Source organism: Mustela nivalis (assembly GCF_964662115.1).
Source record: "Mustela nivalis genome assembly, chromosome: 14".
NCBI classification, from domain to species: domain Eukaryota; kingdom Metazoa; phylum Chordata; class Mammalia; order Carnivora; family Mustelidae; genus Mustela; species Mustela nivalis.
This window is the reverse complement of record NC_139033.1, coordinates 49,103,449-49,122,919: the sequence shown is the minus strand read 5'-3', so window position 1 is coordinate 49,122,919 and position 19,471 is coordinate 49,103,449. Positions and strand designations below refer to the sequence as shown.

Genomic DNA, 19,471 nt, shown 5'->3' with positions numbered 1-19,471 from the left:
GATTAAGTAACCTTCTCAAAACAGATAATTTGGGGAGGAAAAAAGAATCCATCACAGAAAGGTGCTACAAATTTATCAAAACTGATTTTATAAATATTTTAGTTCCTCTATCACATAAATTCCAATGGGACTTGGTAGTAAGCCATATGATAGAGAAAAGTCATTAGCATAACTTTTGTATATAAATGCAATTTTCCAAACCAATCACCTAAAGTTTTTCCAGATGTCCGATTCCCGTTGAAAGTGAACATTTGTATGCACATGTGAGTACACTGTACAATAATCCTGTTTTCCAAGATTACAACATCATTAAAATGGTGGCTATTCTAAGTAAGAATTTTGAAGGAAACATGTGAATCACTGATTCTGGTACTTTTGTTTACAAACTATTACTCTGCTATGATCAATCAGTTGTTTTAAGAGCAAATTGAACATGTGATATATCTCGTGTGCATGTGTGTAATGAATATAGGTATGTGTCATTTTTACTTTTCCTCGGGGGATTTAGTGATATTATAGTGTCTGGGGACCAGGACTAAGAATTACTACTCTCGCAATTTGATTCCCAGTGGGGAGAATGTTAAACTTTCATTATCCACTGGCAAAGTTCATTGCTCCCAGTCCTTGTAGATGAGCTCAGGAGAAGAAAATACAACTCTAACAGAAGAACATGCAATCATTTGGGGCCAAGACAGCAGGGATATTTGTTATACTGCCAATTTTTTAAAGACATTCCTGTAATATAACTGCTTTGTTCTGCATTATATGGACCCCAAGCATTGGGGGTTTTTTTTGGGCTCATTAGGTCTTTCATGGCTAGGACTTTAGTACTACAACAGTGACTATCAGTATGATCTGTTTATTACTCCACTGAAGTTTCTGGTACCTAATGCAATGGTTTAGGAAACTAGGTAAGTGCAGCACAACTGTGGATGCGTAAAGGAAAAAGTACATGGACTTTGACAAGGGATCCAAGATATCTCTATTGAATACCTTTCATATATAGGGGTTTTTTTTGGTTTAAGCTTCATTAGCTCTAGGCTAGATATATGAAGTGCTGCCATAATTGAGTCACTAAGCTTCTCTTGTGGACTAAAGAGATCTAAATGGAGTCTGCAAGTACAAATATAATTTCTTCAATGTTCCATTACTGGGCAAGGCTCTGGGATTTCAAAGGCAAAGGTGATCATGAAATTAATGGTTACATTCATGAAAACATGGTATCTCATGGTGAAGGGATGGGGAACAACTTACCCCTGAAGAGGTGATACTTGCATGTGTTAACTAAAAAAACTGACAATTGGGGTAAATGTGGAGGTCGAGCCAGGCATAACATTTTAATCACCTCATTCACTTTGTGAAGGACTATGCATGGAAGAAAGACACTGGATTTAGTACAAATAGGTAGTAGTATTTAAAGGCAAAGAGAAAGAGGAGAGAGTGAAACCCAAGAAGGCTTAAAAGGTTAACAAAGAGTAGCCCACCTACAGATTATAAGGATTAATTCTCCTAATTGCTAAGAAGAGTCATTAGGATAAACGAAATGTTAGGGTCTCCCCAAAGTCAGATGTTGAAACCCTAAACCCCAATGTGATGGTATTTAGAAGTATTTAATTGTTTTTTGGAGGTAATAGGTATGAGGGTATATCCTTCATGAAGGGCATCAGTGCCCTTGTTAGAAGGGCTAGCTCTCTTTCTACAATGTGAGGACACAGCAAAAAATGGCTACCTATAAACCAGGAAGAAAGCATTTACCAAGAAACTGACTATACTGGCATCTCAGATGCCCAGATTCCAGAAATGTGTCTATTATTTGAAGCCACCTAGTTGGTGATAATTTGTTCTAGCAGCCCGAAGTGACTAATACAGTTATTGAGGAATCTTCAGAAAAAGGGCATGTATATGTATATACATGTATATGTATCTGTATTGTGGGAATGTATATGAAGTTATTGTGGGAATGTATATGAAGTTATGATCAGATTTGAAGATTTTATGGTGGAAACCTTTATTCCTGATTTAAACATTTAGAAATCTAGTTTTAAGAATTATAATCCCTAACTTTGCAGAGAAAGAGACACTGAATGGATTAAAATGAGTAATACTTGAAAAGGCAGGAAAAGTGAGAATGAAAGCAAAGGAAAAAAAAAACAGTGAATAGAAAACAAAATAGGGCAGCAGGAATGTATCTAAATATACCACTAAATTCAGAAAAGTGAATGGACCAGAATATTCTATTAAAAAGTGAAAACTCTCATAGAAACTAGATATATAAATAGCAATAGAACATTTGGGAATCTATACAGGTTCATACCAAAGAAGCAAAAATTAATTTTTATAGCTATATGCAATAACAAGTATGAATTTCACAGAAAATGTTGACTGTTAAGAAGCTTGATGCAAAATAACACAGAGTATACAATTCCATTTGTGGAAGTGTTACAAAATGGTCAAAATCAAGTCAAGTATTTGGGGTATTTGCTTGTATTCAAGACTTGAGAAAACGAAGGACAAATTTTAGGTTCTAGAGAGGGAAGTTATTGGAAGTGGAATGATGGCATTTCCGAAATGCTGACTGTATGCCATCTTAGCTCTGTGGGACATATGAGTGGCTACTGTGTGATAAATGAGTGATTGGGGCTTTGTGTGTAGGTTATGCTTTGAATTGAAAAAAAAAAAGTGTCAAGTTACTGAAAATAATGATATATTTTATTCATTTGTCCAAAAGTGAAAAATGTATTTGAAGTATTGGGCAAGCTATTAAATTTAAGAACCGACATACACCATCATGGGATTTAATATGCCTGCTCCAAGGGTAATTTTGTAATTTTCTTTAAAATGTAAAATTCATATACCTTATGACCTAGCAATTTCTATAAATGAGTATGTAGGCTACAGAAACACATGTGTGACCAAGGAAGGGGTTTATTGCATTATTGTTTATATAGGAGAGAAATTAGAAATAAGTTGTCTATCTTTAGAAAGTGGCTAAAAATTTTCCCTTAGAAATAACTATAATTTTATCATCCATAATTGTGTATCAAAAAAACTATGATGGGGAGCACCTGGGTGGCTCAATGGATTAAAGCCTCTGCCTTCAGCTCATGTCATGATCCCAAGGTGCTGGGATCGAGCCCCGCATCGGGCTCTCTGCTCACCAGGAAGCCTGCTTCCTTCTCTCTCTACCTGCCTCTCTGCCTACTTGTGATCTCTGTCTGTCAAATATATAAGTAAAATCTTAAAAAAAAAAAAAAAAAAGACTATGATGGGGCACCTGGGTGGCTGAGTTGGTTAAACACCTGTCTTCACCCAGGGTCTTGGGATCAAGTCCCACATTGGACTCCTTGCTCAGCAGGGAGCCTGCTTCTCCCTCTGCATGCAGCCCCCCCTGCTTGTGCTCTCTGACAAATATAATCTTGAAAAAATATATAAAGATGAAAAGACCTAAAAAGCAATATTGTATCTTTTCTCTAAATCTGCAATTACTGAAGGCATAGCAAGTTTCCTCACCAATGCTAATCATTATCTCTGGAGTCAAGGGGATATTCCAAGTGGATGGTTAAAATTTTATGTATTATATAATTATATATATATATATATATATATATATATATATATATATAAAATATACATATATATAATAGAGAAAGAATATATAGATAATGTAAAATAAACTAATATAGATATATGCTGTTATACAATTACAAATTTTCCCCCTTTTATTTTAGCTACAGGGTGGGAATAAAGAAAGGCTGGAGTGTGGGCTGAATGGATACAGTGCCTGCACGGAGAAAGCAGTTACAGTAATTTGAGAGAGGAGCTGTAGACTTAATGATAGTGAAAATACGCTAGCTCACTGATAATACGGCTATGAGGAGTAAGAAGAGGCAAGGAGGACTACTCCTAGTTTTGGAGTTTGAATGACTAAATGGATAGCAGTGTCATTCACAAACATAAAACACTGCAAGAACAATTTTGATAGAGGACAGACCATAAGTTTAACCTGAAAAAGGTCAAAATTAAGATATATCAGGACATCCCAATAGAAAGGTCAAGCTAGCAGTTGTATGTGCAGGTCTAGAGGTCAGGAAATAAATTTGGATATATATATATATATATATAGAGAGAGAGAGAGAGAGAGAGAGAGAGAGAGAGAGACAGATTGAAAAAATATATATAGATATATAGATATCTATATATATATTTTAGATATCCAAATGTGGACATCAGAGACATATTAATACTAATAAATACCATGATAATGGGTGAGATGGTCTAGGAAGGAGCTTTCAAAAGCAGCAGAGCATTGCCTGAAAATAAGAACCAGAAGATTAAGACGTTGAAGAAAACTGAAGTTTCCCAAGGTCATCATCAACAGCTTTGGTACTCCTTAGAAGATGAGTAAACAGATGACCAAATGTTTTTTGGATTTAGAGCATGATTAGGACTTGGTGTTTCCCCCACCCCAGGCAAATATTAGTTGTCAAAGCCAGGTTAAAGTAGCTTGAAGAGCTAATAGGAATTTACAAAGTGGAAACAGCTAGCATAGTCAGGTCTCAAAAGGGTGATAGCAAAGAGGACAAAGGAGAAGTTCACTGGAAATACACAACTTAAAAAATTAACATAGATGGGAGAATATGTGGAAGTGTCAGGTGACTGTGCCACTGACCACATGCTGGTTATCGGAGCCCTTGCCTTTCTTAGTCTATTGGGCCCCACATACCCATTGCTGAGCAGTTTTCTTTAGTTAACTTAATTCTGATAAAAGGAAGTTTCACTATTCCTAGATGCAGGACATATAGGACCTTAGAAAAAGAAACATGGATTTTATTTTATTTTTTTAAGTACTACTATCTAGCTTCTAAATAAAAACAATGAGCATTTTTTTTTAAATACATGGAATATTCAGATAGCCAAGAAAGCATATGAGGAGTCACCTTCCCTTATGGCAGGCTGGATTCTAACTCTTAACAACTTGGCAAATATGTGGGAGCTTCATAGAATGTATGTCTGGAAAATTGATTCCGGTCATTTCTCATAACCAGTAAGACAAAGAAGTTAAAATCGTCCATTATAAAAACAATTGCTTCCATTGGTGTGGTACCTTATATTTTCAAATTGATTTTTCCACATAGCTAATTTTTGCTTCAAAACAGGTGTTTCTTTTTTAAAGAAAAGTTCTGTAAAATAATGTCTGCCACTAAGAAAACAAAGACTCAGGGACTTTAACACTCCCCTCACTGAAATGGACAGGTCATCCAAGCAAAAGATCAGCAAGGAAATAAAGGCCTTAAACGACACACTGGACCAGATGGACATCACAGATATATTCAGAACATTTCATCCCAAAGCAACAGAATACACATTCTTCTCTAGTGCACATGGAACATTCTCCAGAATAGATCACATCCTCGGTCCTAAATCAGGACTCAACCGGTATCAAAAGATTGGGATCATTCCCTGCATATTTTCAGACCACAATGCTCTAAAGCTAGAACTCAACCACAAAAGGAAGTTTGGAAAGAACCCAAATACATGGAGACTAAACAGTATCCTTCTAAAGAATGAATGGGTCAACCGGGAAATTAAAGAAGAATTGAAAAAAATCATGGAAACAAATGATAATGAAAATACAACGGTTCAAAATCTGTGGGACACAATAAAGGCAGTCCTGAGAGGAAAATATATAGCGGTACAAGCCTTTCTCAAGAAACAAGAAAGGTCTCAGGTACACAACCTAACCCTACACCTAAAGGAGCTGGAGAAAGAACAAGAAAGAAACCCTAAGCCCAGCAGGAGAAGAGAAATCATAAAGATCAGAGCAGAAATCAATGAAATAGAAACCAAAAAAACAATAGAACAAATCAACGAAACTAGGAGCTGGTTCTTTGAAAGAATTAATAAAATTGATAAACCCCTGGCCCGACTTATCAAAAAGAAAAGAGAAAGGACCCAAATAAATAAAATCATGAATGAAAGAGGAGAGATCACAACTAACACCAAAGAAATACAAACTATTATAAGAACATACTATGAGCAACTCTACGCCAACAAATTTGACAATCTGGAAGAAATGGATGCATTCCTAGAAACATATAAACTACCACAACTGAACCAGGAAGAAATAGAAAGCCTGAACAGACCCATAACCAGTAAGGAGATTGAAACAGTCATTAAAAATCTCCAAACAAACAAAAGCCCAGGGCCAGATGGCTTCCCGGGGGAATTCTACCAAACATTTAAAGAAGAACTAATTCCTATTCTCCTGAAACTGTTCCAAAAAATAGAAATGGAAGGAAAACTTCCAAACTCATTTTATGAGGCCAGCATCACCTTGATCCCAAAACCAGACAAGGATCCCACCAAAAAAGAGAGCTATAGACCGATATCCTTGATGAACACAGATGCGAAAATACTCAACAAAATACTAGCCAATAGGATTCAACAGTACATCACTTTGAAATAGGACTAATCTGGTCTCTGTGCTTCTGACATCTTGTCTAGTCCTTTCCCAGCAAACAGTTTCTATCTGTCCAGGACCTACTGTGACATGAAGTTATCAAAGAAGGTTGTGTTTTTTCCCCTTAGATCAGTCTCACTCTCACACACACACACATACACATACACAGCTTAAATTGCTAAGTCAGGGAAACATTCCATGTTAAAAGAGTTAGTATCTTTGTCCTAGTGAGGGTGCACACTATGAGGCAGCCTTTAATCAGAGAAAATTGTAGAACATGAATAGATGTAGAACATGTTCGACCTGATATTCTACATGAATCCAACAAACCAAGGATTTCTAAAGGTCTCTCGCCATGTCCTCATTTCATGCTGAGTAAATACATGCTAATATGGACACCTCCAATGTGAAATGTCAAAGTGTTGACCTCTTTATTTCCAGGAATCAGCTTAACATAGTAGTTAAAATTACACTAGTTAAATTAAAAGCCTCAAGTAGAATCAGCCATGGCTAGTAATAAAGATTCTCTTTGAAGAGAGCATAAATTGGGAGACAACAGTTTAAACATTGTAACTTTGGGGTCAAATGTAAGTTTGACTTCTAGTTCTACAAATCTCTAAACACAACACTAAAACATTGGAAATACCTACCAAGAGGTAGACTACATTTCTGAAAGTTTTTTTGAGAGTATTTTACACTTGCCATCTTTTTTGGTTTTTAATTGCCATGAATTGGGAGAGAGAAGATTGAGTTGTGTTAGCTCTTCTAAGATGCTTAAAATAATTTTTTCAATCACAAGTTGCTACCATCAGCCATCAGTCAATTTTTAGGTTATACCAATAGGAGTATTTTTTTTTCTTTTTTTAAAGATTCCTTTTATTTACTTGAAAGAGAGCCAAAGAGCAGGGGGGAGGGGCAGAAGGAAAGAGAGAGGGAGAAGCAGACTTCCTGATGAGCTGGGAGACAAGGGACCCTGGGATCATGACCTAAGCCAAAGGCAGATGCTTAGCTGACTGAGCCAACCAGGTGCCCCTTTAATATTATAATTGCTTATGGAAGTGTGCTTATTAGGAGCTAACAATACTAATGAGGTCCTTAAAAATAAACTTCTGGGGGGCACCTGGGTGGCTCAGTGGGTTAAGCCTCTGCCTTTGGCCCAGGTCATGATCTCAGGGTCCTGGGATTGAGCTCCATATCGGGCTCTCTGCTCAGCAGGGAGTCTGCTTCCCCCTCTCTCTCTGCCTACTTGTGATCTCTCTCACTCTCTCTCTCTTTCTCTCTCAAATAAATAAAATCTTTAAAGAAAATTAAAAAAAAACACTCTGGAAAAAAGACAGTATTAATACAGGTCACTTGATTTCATACTAAGTTTCCACTTCATATAAGCATGGAGTAAGCAAAAGAAATATTGAGAGGTGTTTCTGTTATAGGCACATGATTTTCCTCAAGAATATCTAGATGTACACGAATGACAGAATTAATGCGGGTCTCATTGCTTAGGTTGACCACAGATCATTTTCATCAGATGAATATAGTCATCACAGGTGGTTAACTAGAAGTTTCCGTGGTTAGAGTACTATCTCACAACTGTATCGATAGTAATAAGAACACTGTTGTTACATAACATAGTTATGGACTAGATTTGGGGCCAACGAGTTCTGTATTCGTCTATTTTAAAAGCCTCTGCCTCCCCTTTTCCTCCCCATCTCTTCCCCTTCAGTCTCAAGCAATTTGGGGCAGTTTTAGTTATCTCCTGGAGTGTTTATATTTCAGCCAGGAGGATTTTTACTTCTTAAAGGAACAGATAAAAGAACACAAGTTTCGTGCTTTTTCTTTTTTTCCTCCTAGAAGAGAAAGATGGCAAAGTAACCAGAATGACAATTTATTAACTTACAGTGATGTTACTATCACTGTGACTGGAATTACTCAAAGCAAGTATGATTATGGACATTTTTCCTGTGGCCAAACTACATAAAGGAGAACAAATGATAATTACAAATTCCTGATTCAATTTGCCATGTAAAATCTCAATCAAAAAAACTAGATATGAGCAGCATATCATCTCCATGACGGCTATCTTACTTACATGGAAATGTAAAAGTTGCCTGTTAGGCATTGAATCTGTCCGAAGGGAGTTAATAGAACTGGAAGTTTAATGATGTCAGGCTAAGAACAAGGGAACACATCCACCAGGACCGTATTGGTTTTGCGCTGTAGCTTATGGTACCTCCTTCTTGGTTCCAGAGTAGACTAAACTGGGATCATTCCTAGAAATAATTGAAATAAGCACCAAGTCTTAGGGTCACTCCACTATCCAGGAGAAGAGGATGAGCCAAAGCCAAGCCAAGATTCAGAGAAGCTGCCAGAGTAGTTCGAGGAAAACCAAAAGTAGATGTCAGGTGAAAAAAAAAAAAAGTAGATGAAATCTGAGAGTGGTCAAGCATATCAAATGCTGCTGGTAGATCAAAATGGATAGAATGAAAATCAACCATGGGATTAGCCCCTATAGAGTCAAAGTGACCTTGATAAAAGCAATTTCAGTGGAGTGATAGGATTGAGAAACTGGCAAGAGTTGATTGAATAAAATAAAAGAAGGGGAATTAGAACTGGTGGTACAAACAACTCTTTGAGGGACTTTCCAGCCAAGGCAGTGGGAAAATGAGGCAGAAAGTGGTGGAGAAAAGATCAGTCAATAATTTAATTATTTTTTATAGTTAGGATGCATGAAATAGCAACATGTTTTTAGGATGGTCAGAAATGCTTCATAAAAGAGAAAAAAAAAAAGTTTGGGCAGGATTCTTCAGCAGAAAGGGAGAATGGGATCTACTGACTGGAAAGTGTGGTACTGGCTTATACAGAAGTATGGAGAGTTCATCTGAGTAATAGTTAAGTAATAAAATTAGTAGGAGGACCAAGTATGGGTGTGGAGAGCTGGGTAGCTTTGGGAGATTCTTCAGGATAAGATTCTTTGGAAATTTATCTTCTGACTGAATTTATCTTCTGACTGAAAATTTGAAAATCTTCAATTTTTCTCAGTAAAGAAACAAGCAAGATCATTGGGAGAGTGCGAAGAGGGGAGTAGTTACTGGTCTACCACCAGGAGTGAGAGAATGAATAGACAATGGCCTGGATACATTTGCTGGGCATAATTCAAAGCCCATTTGAGATAATACACTTAAAGTGAGAGGAGGGACCATGGTCATGCTCAGTTGACCCAATGCAGTCTCAGAACAAACAAATATTGGGATTTGGCTTGGGTGGTGCTTAGCTTACTACATCCAACATGAGAGAAGCAAGAGATCTGAAATTCTGTGATTATGGAATATAATTTAGGCAAGAGGGAAAAAGAGGACACCAAGGGCACTCACACATTCTCTAATTCGACAATTATTATGAGCATTCCCTGTAAACCATGCGCTGTGTTAGGTCCCGTATGAAATACAGTGAACAAGGCAGACATGGTCCCTATCACCACTCAGCCTACATCCCACATGGAGAGACAGACAAAAAATAGCACCTTTTTAAATGCAGAATTTGATAAATATTATTAAGGAGAAAATCCACATGTTGATGTTGAAAATAAATCTGTGTGTTACACATACAGTTGGCTGTGTGTGGGTTTATGTGTTGAGCAGTTAATTCAGGTAAGGTGGGCAAAGAAGACCTCTCTGGGGAAGTGATGGGCAAGTAGAGACCTAAAGGATGAAAAGGAACTTGCTAGGTGAAAAGCAAAGGAAAGATGTTCAAGGTAGACAACAGCATATTGGCAAAAGCTGAGAAGCCAGGAAGAATTTTCTTGGAATATTTCAGGAACTGAAGGAAGACTGTTGTGGCTGGAACACAGTGAAGAAGAGGGTGTCACAGGATGAATGGAAAGAAAACCAGGGGCCAGTGTGAAGGCAGAATTCAGTTTCTTTTTTTTTTTTTTTTTTTTTTTTTTAAAGATTTTATTTATTTGCCAGAGACAGAGGGAGAGAGAGCGAGCGAGCACAGGCAGACAAAGAGGCAGGCAGAGGCAGAGGGAGAAGCAGGCTCCCTGCCGAGCAAGGAGCCCGATGTGGGACTCGATCCCAGGACGCTGGGATCATGACCTGAGCCGAAGGCAGCTGCTTAACCAACTGAGCCACCCAGGCGTCCCAGAATTCAGTTTCTAATCTATCTGAGTCCATAGTAATTTCCTTACTATTCTAACATGTTTGGCACTCCAGGGTTACTAATAAATGTAATTCTTCAATTTCCATTTTTTTAAGCCTTAATTTCCTTCAAGAATTATACTTGGGCACTTGTGCTATCTGGTAATAATACTCCCATCCCCTTTTCCAAATTCCATGCTATCCCTTCAGTGCTGCTCTGTAGACCATAGCTTTGTGGTTTGCTCACTAGAATAAATGGACACATTAATCTAGGCTAATGTAAAAACGACTCCTAATGGTTCTGGGCATTACAACTCCCCTGAGCATTTACATTTTAACAGGGATTTTCTAGTGACACAAAGAAGTGACTCTGTTAGTGCACATTTTAGACACTGAGCTGACCATTTCAGTGTGATCTGAACACACTCTTTCTTTCTTTGAAATCCTCAGCTTAGAAATTTTTATTAGAGATACTAAGAAATACATACTTAATGTGGTACCTTTCTCCTACGCCAGTCTGATCACATTGATAGTTTTCATGTTCATACATTGTGGTGTGAGCACAATCATTAGAGGTGGTGCTGCCCAAGATGACCTGTCCATATCATTGATGTACTTGACCACCTAGGTGAAACTCTTGTTTTTGTTTTGTTTTGTTTTGTTTTTTAATTTCCTAAATCATTCAGGAAGACGTACATCTCTGTATGACATTTTATTCTTTTCTTGTAGAGCTTGTTACAGTCCTTACCAAATGTTCGAAAGAATATAAATCTTTCAGAGGAGTGTATTATGCAATAGTCACGGCCTGTAAATGAAATTGGAGGTCTAAAACACCAAGAGAGGAAAAACAATCACAGCTGAGTCAATTACAAAAGGATGTGTTCCTTGAAGATAGGATAAGTGAGTATACCTGGAAACTTGTTGAATTTCTGCACACTATGAGAACTAAATAAATGTATGGACAGGTAGATTAATAAAGTGATAACTGATTCCTGGGTGGTTGCTTTCCTTCTGCAGGAAAAGAAATCCAATGAAACAATTGGGTAGGTACTTAATGTCAGTTGCCTCTAATCAAATTGTGTGCTCTACTTACACAATAACCTTAAGTCATCTTAATGCAATGAGGGGAAAAAAAAGGATAATTTGACTCTGGATAAAGAGATCTGATCAACTCTTATAGATAATGAAATAAAATTGGGCAGGGAAGCTCAATGAAGAATGCATTTCTGCTTATTTTTGTGCACCATTTACCCCCATGCCTTGTAAAATGCCTAAATCATGGTAGCTACCCCAAAAATATTTGTTAATAAATTAACATTGAATGGAGAGGAAGAAGAGGAGAAAGAGTAAAGAGAGAAAGCAGAAGAAATGATAATTAACATTAGCATAGTGCTTTTAATTTTTCAAAGAAATTTTCTTCTGGCAACCATTTTACGTGGAGAAATAACCATTAACATACATTTGAATTTCTAGTAAAGACACCTAATGCATTTTCGATTAACTATTAGTCTAATTGCTCCCTAGGACTCTAAAGTAGAAAAATAAAAAATGATTAATGCTTTTCTAGAAGTGTATTCATTCATCCATTTTTTATTCAATAAATATTTATTGAGCATCTACTACATGTCTGGCATTCTACTAACATCTGAGGAAACATTAGTGAATAATGTATTGAAGTTCCTATCTTTTCACACCTTAACTAAACAAATAATTATAAAAAGTTATTTAATTATTTATCAATAAATGATACTAAGGTGATAGTCAAGGTTATGAATGTATGTATATAGTTAGAAGATATTTTATTTTGGGTAATCAAAGGGGTTCTCTTGAGGAAGCAATATTTAAGCTGAAACTTGACCAGTGTATGACTTACCCAGGCAGAGATGGAGAGTGGTGAGGTAAACAGAATTCATGGTTAAAATATATGCATAAGTGTTCCAAGGTAGAAAGCGGCTTGGGAAGTTTGTTAATTTAAAATAAGTAGGTGTGGTTGAAACCCCAAAAGGAGGTGGAGTGTGACAAGTCTGTAAGCAACAGAAGTAAGATCATGAGAATCTTTATGCTTAGAATTTTATTCTTCATCCTATCATAATTGACAATACTGGAAACTATTAAGAAGAGCAAATTTGTGTTTTTGAAGATGTTTTTGGATTCTGTGTAAAAAAAACAATGGAAGAGCAAGTCTAAGTTGGAAATGGAGTGTAGCTTAGAATAAGAAGGTAGCAGAAGTTATGGAGAGATGGTAACAGGTTCAAGATATTTTTAGGAGGCAGCAACAACAGAGTTCAGTGAATGACTAATATAGACAAGTTGAGATAGGTATCAAGGATTCCTGTTGGGTTTTTGACATGAGATCCTCATGGATCTCAAGGGCTTACTATTATAAATAATCCTGAAGGAAGTAAAAGTCTACTAAGGATAATCAGTTACTAGCTACAGTTGGGGCATGTTTACTTTTATCTTCCTTAGAGCTATCTAAATGTAAAATTTCAGCGGCCTGTCAATAGTATTTATTTTTATCTCAGGCAAGAGCACAAGACTGTAGGTATTTAAAGCTTTGATCAGTCGTACAAGATCTTTAAAGACCTGATCCCTGAAAAATCTACCTCACTCTTGCTGCTCTGCACATTATATCATTTATTTCATCTTTAGGACTTCTGGTTCCAGACATCCCCCATCTCAGTCATATGCTGTACTGTCTTTCTTGGGTATTTTTTGCTCTTCTGGGAATGTCTGTTCTTCCTTCCTCTTCAATTGCCTAAATCCTATGCACTCTTCAAAACTCAGTATGGAGAAGAGTTGCTCTACATGTATTCAGGTCAGGTGAGATATGCCCACATTGTTCTTCTTCTGCACCTTGTGATTTTCTATTTCATGAACTCTGTGCATGATCTTGTTTGCTGATTTATCTTCTCCACCTAACTGGGAGGGCTTTGGAAGCACAGCTTGTGTTTTTATCTCTATCTATCCATGTAGAGCATGGTACCTGGCACAGAACAGGTGCTAAATATATATATATATATATATATATATATATATATATATATATATATATTCATATATATCATATATATGATAAAATTTTAGAGGCTTACAGAGAAGGAGGCCAAAACAGTAGTCTTTGAAGACAGTGAGAGATAACTGCTAATTATGTAAATGACCTGATCAAAGTTATGATAGACAAAACACAAATCCTTCATGGTTTAGAATTTTCCATCCAGTATCAAATGTCTTATTCAGAGCAATAAGCAATATCTGGCAACTACTTGATACTATATCTTGTTTGCATCTTCCATAATTTGCCAAGTGAAGTTACCTGGTTTTCTCTGCTCATATGTTTGCCTTTATTTGATTATCGATAAAAGCATGAATGGAAACAATTCTCAACATATAAATATATCAATAAATAATTTGGATTAAATACATAGTCCATAAATGAGAACCTGATATTTACACTGTTGGTTTTGAGGAAAGGAACACCATATTCTATTTCAGAAAAAAAATCAACAACTTGATATCTAATTGATACAATATTAAAATTATATATAGTAAGGTTTTTAATTTTGAACAAGTAACAATAAAATTTACTTATTTATTTATTTTAAGAGATTTTATTTCTTTATTTGACAGAGAAAGAGGCAAGAGAGAACACAAGCAGGGGAAGTGGGAATGCAAGAAACAGGTCTACAGCTGAGCAGGGAGCCAGTGTCAGACTCAGTCCCAGGACCCTGAGATCATGACCTGAGCCGAAGGTAGACATTTAATTACTGAGCCATCCAGACACCCCAAATAATAATAAATTTAAATGACATGGCAAAACAAACCATCCTGGGTCATTTTCTCAGATATCTCAAGTCTTTGAGAAATCCAGACTTCTCTGAAAATTTTCTTCAAAGAATCCTGAATTTTAGAATGGACAATAGGAAACCCAAGCAGGCTTTTAAAACACATAGGAAACTGTGATCCAAATCACAGTGAATATAACTTTAAGACAGTATGAACTTCCTCTCCATCCTTTGAAAACCCCTCAGTGCTTTGCTTCTTTTTAATAGTAATAACTGACTTCATAGGTAGCATGAATATTTGTGTATTTGTCTGAATTCTTCTTGAGTTGAAAATTCCGTAAGGGCTTGAACTGTGCTATATTAATCTTTTCTTTCTAGAGGAGAAGCCGATTGTTTGGGAAAGAATAGGCATTTACATTTTTTTTTGCAATTGAATTACATACAATGGTTATCTCTAATGATTTACTGCTAATTAAAAAATAACATGTGTGTTTATTACAAAGGGTTGAACATCAGGACTTTGGTCAAAATGTTTCTTCTTATTATTCCATAATTACTTTACTATGGAAAAAATCAAACCATACTTAATGTCTAATGCTTAGAGATACTCATTTTCAAGATTAAATTAAAGCTTCAATTTATCCATATTTGGCACCTAATTAAATTAAATTAAGGAACTTAATTTAATTTTTGAGTGAGGGCTTCTCATGAAAGAATAGAATCAATACCTTTCAATATCCTATTCAAAGGTATCTTCTGTGAATTTGCAGATGCTAGACACATTGGTTACTGACATTGAAAATTTTGTCAGTTAGTAAGGAAAGCAATTACTCCCTTGGGTAGAACATTCATTGGTACCAGATACTATCCCTAATTTTTGTCAGTAAAAAAGGGAATCTAAACTTTCAGAATTGATGTAAATTTCAAAGATAAATAATTTTAAGATGAACATAAGGAAGAAAATAAAACCATGCAAATTCTTCAAACATTTCAGAGAAAAACTCTTCAAAAACCCCAGTCAGTAGAATGACAAACAAATCTACACAGAATTGAAAAAATATTCATTTCCTATATAAATTGTGAAATAAGTATCCTTGATAGGCATATTCCTTTCTAATTTATATGATTTTCAAAATGGAGTAATATGGGGCATCTGGGTGGCTCAGTCGTTAAGTGTCTGCCTTCAGCTCAGGTTATGATCCCGGAGTCCTGGGATCCAGCCCTGCATTGGGCTCTGTGCTGGGCTGGAAGCTGCTTCTCCCTCTTCCACTCCCCTAGCTTGTGTTCTCTTTCTCACTGTCTCTCATTCTGTCAAATAAATAAACAAATCTTTAAAAAAAAATGTAGTACTACAAATTTCCTCTTGAGGGGTCATTAAATCAGCTAGACTGAGTTATAGCTACATAGCTTGAGCAGATGAAAAGTAAATTATTGAGACTTTTACCTTCCTCAAACAGGATACCAATGGAAAATTACTAACCAATATTTTCATTAAAGAAGACAAGAAATGAAATGATGGGAAAATCGAGTTGATAGTAATAAAGTGCTCTGTGTCTCCACTTTCAAACTTCTTCCTCTAAACCTTTTTTATTTATAACCAGATAAAGGTATGATTTTAGCTGTCTGTTAGTACAGAATGTCCAGTTAGCTTAATTTCAAATGATGGATGTACTTCATGGAAATCTAAAGAAATCATTATCATATTCTTCTCATTTTTTCCTCTTGAAAGAGCCATTTATAATTTATTCACATATATTGCCCTATTCAAGCCATTAGATGGGAGAGGTTGGTGAGGAAGGTAGCTTTTTCAAACATGAAGCCATATAAAACTTAAACAATGATGAAAAATAATGAACAAGAGTGAATTTGTGATAGCATATATGATATATTGTACTGTTGAATTTTCCAAGATAAAAGAGTTGGAGCTTTTCCCTAGAGATTTCTCCTCTTCTGTAATTCAGAGTGGGTTATGCAAAGTCATCAGCATTCCAGAAGCAAGATATTTGGCAAATGGATTTAGATAATTGCTTCTAAAACTTTACAAAGTGATTATTTTCTCTTCAGAAACAAAACTCAACTTCTTGAGGAAGTGCTTTCTGATTAACAATGCATAAATTTCCTGCACTGAAATCTTACTAATTGGTTCAGACTCTTAAAGAAGTCTGGCTGAATCGTGGGACATTTCAAAATGGGTACATTTCACTCATTTCAGCACAGGTTTTCAGGCAAATATCCTATACCATACAAGATAACATTTTATATACATAGTAAGACCTTGAATTAAAATCGCCTGATGAGCAAAATAAGAATTAGAGAATCATACCTGTTGGAAGTGATGGTAGGCGATTCTCAGACAAAGGGAATAGAGCATAAGGAATGAGGTGTGTAGTCAAAATTGTTCACAGTCCAGGCAATGAGGCAACCAGGAGAGGTTCAGAACTATGTGTTCCCTCAATGATAATTTGTTTCTAGGCAAGAGGTGCTATAGCAGACTCTGAGAGTTTCCAATTGATCCTTCAGAGTAGCTCTTTGCAGGGGTAAAGCAATGTTAAAGACATCTTTTCTGCTTTGATAGAGGAAGAAAACTTGTTCCCAACTGCAGGGGTTTCGCATTTAGTACAATAAAAAGAAAATTGTATAGGAAGAATGAAGCATGGCTGGATTTTTGGCTCTAACAATACTACGACTCTTTGAATCTCAGTTTCCTCATCTACCAGATGAGAATAGCGAACAAATTTTATCTATATCTAAAGTCTTTTCCAAATGCACCATTAACAAGGTTAACTAATTCTGCCATAGAAGATCCAGACACTGGATCCAGACACTGAGTGAACAAATGACCAAATAAGCATACAATCACATCATTTATATTATCCAGAGCAGAGCTTTTCAAATACAGGTAGATATCCATTAGTGGATCCTGAAATCAACTTAATGTATTCCAAACATCATTTATCAGGAAGAAATAGAGTAGAATGGAAAATACGAGAGTGCACAAGAAGTAAGGACAAATATTGTCGCTTGAAGCTTGTGTTGTGGTGGCTTATATATTCTATATTTATGTGTATGTGTACTCCGTCATAGTAAAATATATTTCTTATTCTCTGTAGACATCAATAGTATTTGTCAGCCACTTATTTAGAGTGCCTTTTTATGGGTTAAAGGAGAAAAGAGGCTTATACTCACCAATAGTGGGGTCATGATAATCAGGAAACTGGTGACTAATAAACTGCATTGTCATTGCTGAAAAAAAAAATAAATTCAATTTAATAAAAATTCATTGATTCACCAATAAGTTATTCTCCAATGTAGTCCATTGGTCTTTTAATAAGATCTAGTGACTTACTTTTCAGAGTGACTAACTTAACTATGCAACATGAATGTTGGAGAAAGTTCTAGGGGAGAAAAAGTGTTATATAGAAGGAAAATAATGTCAGATATTTCTCTGGAATAAATATGTCAAAAATTTTGGTGTATTTTAATAAAAATTACATTGTAGTGAAAATAAGAAGTCTTAACATAATGAGAATATAAAGTAGCTATAGGATCTTTCTTGGTTTGTTTTGGTGTTAACGGTTGGTATTGGTTGAGAAGAACTTTTCACTAAAGGTCCGATACATATTCTGGGAATTACTTACCTTTTTCATCTTGAAAATAAGGAGATAATCTCTGAGGTCTCTATTATTTATTAAGATACATGATTATATGAGTTTTTATTTTTAGTCAGCTTTTTAGTTAAAATTATTTGTTACTTTTATTTCGCCTGATCCATGCTATTTAGGTACCTTTATTAATTTTTATTACTTTTGGGGGGTATTTCCTCCAAATTCTCTGTATTCTTTTCAAATCAATAATTCTATGAGACATTTATAATATTTCTATTATAGTTTCTTCATATAAATAACCATTATTAGGAGACAAATGAAATGCTGAAGTAAGGCAACAAAACTTGCAAAAGGAATTCATGCATAGTATATCTCTTTCTTTTCTCCCTCTGTGTATGTGTGAGTGTGTGTGTTTGGGTGGGTTGGTGAGTATGTGTGTGAGACAAAGACTCCCTGATCAGACTTTAGTTTGCCTCTCCTGAGTCTTCCTCTCAACTAAAATCTGACCTAGGTCCCTGCCCTTGCTAGACTGGCGTAGTCCAGGGGTAGCAAGAATCCTGCTAAGTCATGTTGGTGGGAATCTCTCATCCTTGTTCTCTCGTCTCCGGGCTGCATTCAGCAGGAATCCCTTGAAGTCTGTTTGGCAAGAATTCCCTTACTCCTGATGGCTCCTGTTAGTAATTTTCCATCTCCCAATGCCCGTCGCATTCCTTGCCTATAAATACCCACTTTTCCTTGTTGAATTTCCTGTTGAGCCCAGTTCTATAATGAATTCTTTTTTACCTTACTGGAAATAAAATCTATTTTAACCTTTTCACTGTCCAGCTCTGGTTTCCTTTAACAATGTGTTCATGCTTCAGCCAATGTTTAAAACAGAGAAGACGGTTAAATTCAACAAACCTGTACAAGGCACTAGTCCAACCTTGCCGAGAAATGCAAAGAAACAGAACCTGACCTAGTGAAAAAAGAATTTCTGTTTACACTTTGATAGTGTTTACTTCCTGTCTTTGCCTTGACAAGGGAAGTCTCCATATGAAAGTATTACTCAGTTTGACAGTTTAGGGCAAATTTTTGAAATATAAATGAACATTTCTTACAGGGGGCTTTAGGAGTTAGAATATTTCAGGTAAACAAACTGAAAGCAATATGTTTATTAAGTAGATATCAAGGAGAATTTGGAAAACATTGTTCATGAGTTTTGTTTTGTTTTTTAAGATTTTATTTATTTATTTGACAGAGATTACACATAGGCAGAGAGGCAGGCAGAGAGAAAGGAGGAAGCAGGCTCTCCTCTGAGCAGAGAGCCCGATGCAGGGCTTGATCCCAGGACCCTGAAATCATGACCCGCGCTGAAAGCAGAGGCTTTAATCCACTGAGCCACCCAGGCACCCCTGATTGTGAGTTTTAAAAAGAGCATTCTCCTCTGTTTTTTACTGCCAGCTGGTTTACTCCCAGATAGAGTACAGAGGTTGGAGGCCTGGGCTCCCA

At 36.1% G+C, this 19,471-nt stretch overlaps 1 protein-coding gene across 1 annotated transcript in view; it reads right to left on the bottom strand.

Moving 5' to 3' along the window:
• RIT2 (Ras like without CAAX 2) overlaps positions 1-19,471 on the bottom strand; it is a 157,133-nt gene that overhangs the window by 63,679 nt on the left and 73,983 nt on the right. The window contains exon 2 of the mRNA XM_082698241.1: positions 17,565-17,621. Coding sequence (XP_082554367.1) covers positions 17,565-17,621 — 57 coding nt within the window. The remainder of the gene's footprint in view (positions 1-17,564; positions 17,622-19,471) is intronic.